The 6,974-nt window shown below is 37.1% G+C and overlaps 1 protein-coding gene across 2 annotated transcripts; it reads right to left on the bottom strand.

The window, feature by feature from the left end:
- Window positions 1-1,622: 1,622 nt before the first annotated feature.
- On the bottom strand, window positions 1,623-6,263 carry LOC125224769. Of its 2 annotated transcripts, none has more exons than XM_048128219.1 (6): window positions 6,038-6,263; window positions 5,579-5,668; window positions 4,993-5,102; window positions 2,721-2,813; window positions 2,458-2,568; window positions 1,623-1,801 (listed from the first exon to the last, which is right to left on the bottom strand). In XM_048128219.1, the coding sequence occupies exons 2-6, from the start codon at window positions 5,646-5,648 to the stop codon at window positions 1,679-1,681; spliced, it is 507 nt and encodes a 168-aa protein (XP_047984176.1). In that variant the 5' UTR covers window positions 5,649-5,668; window positions 6,038-6,263; the 3' UTR covers window positions 1,623-1,678. The 2 variants fall into 2 exon arrangements, with proteins under 2 accessions (XP_047984176.1, XP_047984177.1); XM_048128220.1 differs by having other exon boundaries at window positions 4,993-5,105; window positions 5,582-5,668.
- Window positions 6,264-6,974: the final 711 nt, after the last annotated feature.

Genomic DNA, 6,974 nt, shown 5'->3' with positions numbered 1-6,974 from the left:
GGGGGTAGGTGTAGGCTAGGAGCTAGGGGTTGAAAATAGACATACTATTTTAGAAAAGACTATTCCGTATATTTTTTATGTAAAAAATCTGGATGGCATTAATTTTATGTTATGTATCACAAGACAAAACAGGCATTTTATGTTATGTATCAGATACATAATATAATCTATTTGCGAATTCTATTTTCTTAATATTTATGTGCAATTTACAACATAAGCTACGCACTAATATCAATAGTTTCGCAATGTTTTGGTATGAATGGTTTGGTGATCTGATGACGGTTTTTTATTGACAATATTTAAAAAACAAATCATTGAAAGTTACAAGGATGTGTCAAAGTGCATCAGTTTTAATTTAATTTAATTTAAATTTAATGTTAACTATGAATTGGTGTTTTTAGACCAAATAATAATTATTTTGTTACACATAATTATTCTGTAGGTACCCATCTCAAATTGCGTTCGACTTTGAATAGATCTTTAAAATTGTGGCTAATAAAGTATTTTTTTTGCTTTATTTCTACAAAAAAATTCTAAACTAGCTCTTAGCCTAAACATGTCGGTCGTCAGTCTCGCGAGACATATCTAATTGCATTTCGCTGAGGTGTGCACCACCTTGGTCTCCCCTGGCGACCTTCAGCCGATATTTAAATCCTGCATTATTATGCATGCAATGTTCTGGGGAAGAATTATTGCTGTTAATCTTTTTTCAGGCGCTTGTTTTTTGTGTTTTACATATTATTTAAATGTCAGTGCAAAACAATGTAGAAAATAAATATTGTAACTTATTTTTATGTAGCAGGATAATAATTTGATGCTTTCGAAAATAAGAATGATCGAATATAGCATTTGCTCTTCACATTTAAATATGAATGTAAATAAAATGGCTGAGAAACTGTAGCGATTTCTAGTCCTACTTTGAAAATACGACTTTTATAATGGGACGCTATGTTCTAGTCGAATCGGTGCCAAATTACTTGACACGGGCATTACCCAAAAACTGGCAAAGTTTTTCCAACTGACATTACTAGTTCGGACACATGACAGACGCAGGTGACATCCTGTCACTATCCTCGTCTGTCTAATCCTATCTGACTTCCTTTTAAATTCACTTTAACAACACATTATTCCTTGGGTGGAAAGTCTTTAATCGTTTAATAGGGTAAGAAATAATTTTGTAGTTATACGCTAGGGTCAGTTTCGCATAGTTTTTGTTAATGTGTTTGGATTAAGTACACATGTGGCTTGTAATATCCTTTTTAATATTATAAAGGGCTGGACATGTCTGCCGCATGCACCTTCAGGTGGGCCAAAATGGTTACCGAGTGGGACCCACGGAACACCGTAGAGGGTGCAGGCCGGGGTTCAGGCAGACCGAAGAAGATGGCGGGATGACTTGGACGCATTCTATCTACGCTGGCAGGATTACGCACGTGACAGGGTTGAGTGGAAGAAGCGAGGGGAGGCCTTTGCCAAGCAAAGAAAAAATATACATGATCTAATAATATTCTCATTTCTTAGTAATTGGGCGGATAAAAGTTTTAATCGGGAGGATTGGAAGTCTAGTGGAAGGCCTTTGCCCAGCAGTGGGAGTGACATCACTGCATAGACTAATAAAAAATACACTAAGTTTTTTTTATAAAATATATATATTATATTGATTTCATTTCACTAAATGTTAGACAAAGTGGTAAGCTTCGTTGCCAATGTCGTTTTCACTCTTCTTATCATCCATGATCTGAACGCGCATGTGCGACGAGAGAGGGCCGTCGCGACGCGCCGAGAACGCACGGACGCGTACCTTTAACACAAATACAATATTAATTTGTCACTAGTTTCGATTGCCGAGGTCGAGGAGTTAGTGGCTGAACCCAATATCATCGGCGAAACGAAAGCCCATAGACTTTGCTGGTTCGGTCACTTGCTTAGAATGGGAAACGATCGGGCAGTCAAGAGAGCGTTCTTGGGTCGACCGGCTGGTGGCCGTCCGGCGTGTCGACCCAGGTATCGCTGGGAGGACAGTGTGGCGGCGGATCTGCGTCACTTCAAGTCATGCAGTGACTGGCAAGAGGCTGCGCAGAATCAGGACAGGTGGCGATCTCTCATTTCGGAGGCCAGGATTCACTTTGGATCGTTGAGCCAAAATAGTTAGAATACTCAATACTTGAGGGACTGAGCTTTGCTTGGAAAACATAGGCGAATCCGGCATTCAGCAACAGTAATGCAGCTACAAAACTTATCTTTCCACGGAAACTATCAGAGATTTTTTTTTATTTGTCTACGGGTTTCCAGCAGAGGTACATTACTTACGTAGTTTTTATACAAATTAACAGAAGTCATAATATTGGGTTCAAAACATTGTAAAACAGGAAAGAAGTAAAAATATTTAGAAACTTAAATAGGAGTAAGTTCTCTCAAATCAATAGGTGTTTAATTAAGATAATCCTGCAATATTACCTCATAAATGACGTTTAGTTTGATGCTAGGGACCCTAGTTTTCGAGCCCTGTGGTCCTTGAACTACGATCTCCATGGCGTCTTTTTCTAGCGGTGTATCAGCATCCCCGATCTAAAAACAGTTTCACATTTGTAATAAGCAGTATTGGGGTTACTTATATCGAGTAAGGTTTGGATATATGTACACATTAGGACAATTGGGCAAATCTCTATTATAAAATAAGCAGTATTTAGCAATAGGTTTTACTATTTAGATATACTTACTGTAGGAGGCACCATTTCTTGCACGAGGGTCTTCACCCCGTTTATGATCTCATATTTGTACTTTTTTACTGGTTGTAGCTGCCAAACCAACACCTGGAAATATATATAGGAAACATTACATTAGCTACTCGTAGATTTGAAGTTAAGTACCTGGGCGACCGTGCTTCGCTCGGAGTTCAAAACTCGAAAATTCGCGTTTTCCGGGATCTAGGACTAAACTAAGTAGATCGATTGTTCACCCCCGAAAACCCCCACATAACACATTTCAACGAAATTCTAAATCTAAATCTAAATCAACAAAATTGACTACAGAAGTTAAGAAGTTGCAGATACCCACCGGTAATGAATTCATGGGTGTACATTACGTAAAACTAAATTATACTTCGACCTTGTAAAACAAATAAAGCAGAATAATTATCTTTTGTTCTGATTTATCTTTCGATCTACATTGTATTAGATGATATTTGTTCGAAAACCATTTACCTGACGAAGTATAAACTGTATAGGTAACAAAAGAAAATGACTTTTATGCTATTTTGTTGCATTGCAATTACTATTAATATGAGAGCAATGGCTATCATAAATTGGCACCTGTTTTGTATTGTCTAAGAAAAACTATTAAACTACGTAGCAATAGAATATCTTGACCATACTCAACATAATGATTTATGCAACTAAACTACAAAACAATGAATTGTGAGTCACTTTTCAAAGTGATGTATGTTCTCAGTCATCGAAAGTTGTCATAAGTAAGAAAGAGATGCTATGAGGAATCTAGGAATGTTGATGTTGATAAACTATGGCCAGGAATTCATGTAAGCAAGTACTAGGTGAGCTAGGCTAGGTAGGGTAGTAATAGGTAGGTATTTTTACTTAAATATGTTTTATGTTTATAAAACGAAGTGCTAAAGACATTCAAAACAAGCATAGTTCATCCATAAGCAAGGTAGTCCTCAAAAAAAATAAAAACCGGTCAAGTGCGAGTCGGACTTGTTCACCGAGGGTTCCGTACAAACTTTCAATAGATGAATCATCATCAAAATGTTATTCATAGAACTCTACAGACTTGACTAAATCTCTCAAGACTCAATTTCCCACACAACAAGTAATATTTTAATATACAATTTTATTGTTAGACAACGTCCAAATAAAATCAAGACTATTCGACTTCAATAGTTTACGACTTACGACATGTCGCAAGGACAAAAAAGTTTTCAAGATACGTGTGTGATTAAATTTTTCCTGTAATATTCATTATAATATCCATTTTGGGAGAAAATTTCATAAATTTATGTTGGTAAACTTCGGAGATAAGGGCCCGCCCCCCTTGAACGGTATTTTTTTTACATTTTCCTTCAAAAAACATTTTTTTCCAAAACAAAAAAAATATAAAAAATAGTTTTGATATGTACAGTTTGAGCTCTTTCTAACGATACCCCACTTGACCTAGTTACTTGCAATTTTCAGTTTGTCCTTACATTTTGGCCATTTTCTGTAATTAATATTGATAAATTTTTAACTTCTGATTAGCAGAAACGTCTGCAATCGATGCCGTTAGGCTTAGAATAAATTTAAAAGTGGAAAATGTCTGCCTTGGGTGAGACTTGAATCCAGAGGCCGTGAGTTCAAGTCTCACCCAAGGCAGACATTTTCCACTTTTAAATTTATTCTAAGCCTAACGGCATCGATTGCAGACGTTTCTGCTAATCAGAAGTTAAAAATTTAGCATGGTTAGCGCATCGTAACTGGTGAATTTCCAATATGACTTGGAACTCCGGTTGCCGTTTAAGAAGTTTAACACTCTTACGGTAGATGTCGCTACGGGTCCCATTGACCTTAGTAGTGGAAAATTTCGCTGGCTTGGTTGAAGTCTTGGTGGCTCAGTTGGCAGAGCGCTGGAGTATCTATCCAGAGGCCGTGAGTTCAAGTCTCACCCAAGGCAGACATTTTCCAATTTTAAATTTAATATTGATAAATTAAAAAAAAATACTTTCAATTTGTAGAGGTTAATGATGTTCATAAGTATTCCAAATTTCAAAGCGATAGCATAAGTAGTTCTCGAGATATTTAATAATGTGACAGACAGACAGACAGACGGACAGAGCGGCGCCATAAGGGATCTTTTTGTATCTTTTTGGTACGGAACCCTAAAAAGTGATACTATAGTATTTTTCAATATCATAATATCAAAAAAATCCCCAGGACGAGTCTAACTTCACTGGTGGTCATTTTATAATGTCAGATTAACATAGTAGGATTCATAAAACCATACCTTGTATCCCAAAATAGGTTCACTAGGGTCATCCTGCTTCACAGGTTCCCATTCCACTTCCAAAGACAGGGGATCCAAGGCTGTCAGCAGCAGAAGATTAGGTCGAGGCAGGGGCGGCTCACTCCGCGATTCTATCGCCGCGCTACAAGTACATGCTGGCGGCCGCGAGTTCGCGGCCTAATCAGGGGTGGTGCGCGTTCTCACGGAACGCACGTTCGTACTTTCTATTGTTATTTTACGTCGCGAGTTTTTTTTAAAGTTTAAATGCGATGTCCGCGTGTGAATGGCTAATAATGCTTAGTTAAATAGACATCATGAATAAATGGGCCAGTCTTACACAGATCTACTATTGATTAAGTCCCACGGAAAAGTTTAATAAGGCTTGTGATGTTGGGACGTAAACAAAAATATATATATCTGAGTATTAATTCGTTTTAATCCATAGGCAACCCTATTGTCCGACGCTGCGCACGTGCGGCTCGATTCTTTGTTAGAATTTTGTAGGCATTTAAAAGGCGGCATTTTGTGAACATCAAAGCAGTGGGCCTTCTGTACTTGTACTATTATATATTCTGTGGTCGAGGCAAGGTCTTCGCCTTCTGAAGAGCAAGACCTTGACACGCAGCTACGAAGGTCAGGAGCAGTAGACTCTTCATTATGGACACTGGTGTTGATGCTGTCAAAGTATTTGAAATGTGTTCATGTGAACATAGTCATTTCTGGGGCTTAGGCGGGAAGCACGCTAGCGTGATAAAGGCACTATTTGTACATAAGTGCTTAGGTAATAGGGCTAGTGTAATAGGGACGCACCGGTGCAATAAAGTTTATCCCACAAGTGTGCTACGCCCGCTACACAGTTTAGTTAAATTTTAGATCTTATTTTGATATGACCTTCAAGATAGCTTGTGAAGTCATAATTGCGCGTGAAACCAATAGTCATGACGATCTATAAAGCTATATCAAAAAAAAATACAAATAGGTAAATTAGGATCGTTCTCACAATTATGTAGTGTGTGATTTCTATTTATTTTAACTACATACTTACACAAGACTTTCTCCAAATTATATTTATTGGGCTGTTGATGATACGGTAGTCATAAACGGTTCACAGGATTACACAGAAATTATTATATTCACAAAAATGGTATTAGCCCGATCTTCAGTTACTTCAAAATTTCCTAAATCCTTATGGATGGTAGTCACAAAAGAACAAATGCACTTTAGCCATAGACAAGTAAAATAAATAGATGTGTCCCGAACGGCGACCAAGACATGAATGGTGATCGAGTAACCAAATGTTTATAAATAAGCCGGTCGTGAACTGTGCTTGATAAGTGGATTATGGGTGTAAAGGCTAGGTCAGACTATAGCGATTATGATGACACTCGGTGATTCAGAAAGTTTGTGTTTTGTAGTTCTACAAAACAAACTATTTGTCTACAAATTCGGCTTTGTCCGATCGATAGAACGGCCGGGTTAGAAGAAAAAGTCAAGAAGACTTTAATTTATACGATTTACTTAAAGCCAATATATTCATCTAATGTTGAATTTCTATTCTTTTTGTGTGAATTATCTATCGTTTGTATCTTGTTTTGTATTTTCTAGTTTCACAGAGCCTTAGTGTAAACTGTAATGCTGTGTTACTTTATTGATTAATGTTAAGTACTTAATAAGTTTAATAATTACCATATGTACGTCCCAATAGTAGATTAGAGACTTTTTAACTATACTCCTGTGTTGTTTTTCCATATTGTCATTTCCTTCACCAAAAAGCTGGTGGTTGGCTGTGGCCCTCGGAGAAACGGTCATTTTGAAATCATAGAACTCATTTATGAGTCGTAATTGTTCATTTACAGTCTCAGTCTCAGCCTACATATGTAGGGCATATTTAAACGTTGACATAGGTAAACATGTTTCTATGTTGTATAATATTGTACGACGTTCTTCCGGGAATATCAAATAATATTCTAATCTGTTATTTT

This window comes from Leguminivora glycinivorella, chromosome 3 (assembly GCF_023078275.1).
Source record: "Leguminivora glycinivorella isolate SPB_JAAS2020 chromosome 3, LegGlyc_1.1, whole genome shotgun sequence".
Lineage (NCBI taxonomy): Eukaryota > Metazoa > Arthropoda > Insecta > Lepidoptera > Tortricidae > Leguminivora > Leguminivora glycinivorella.
The sequence above is the reverse complement of the archived record's forward strand: the minus strand, read 5'-3'. Positions and strand labels throughout refer to the sequence as shown.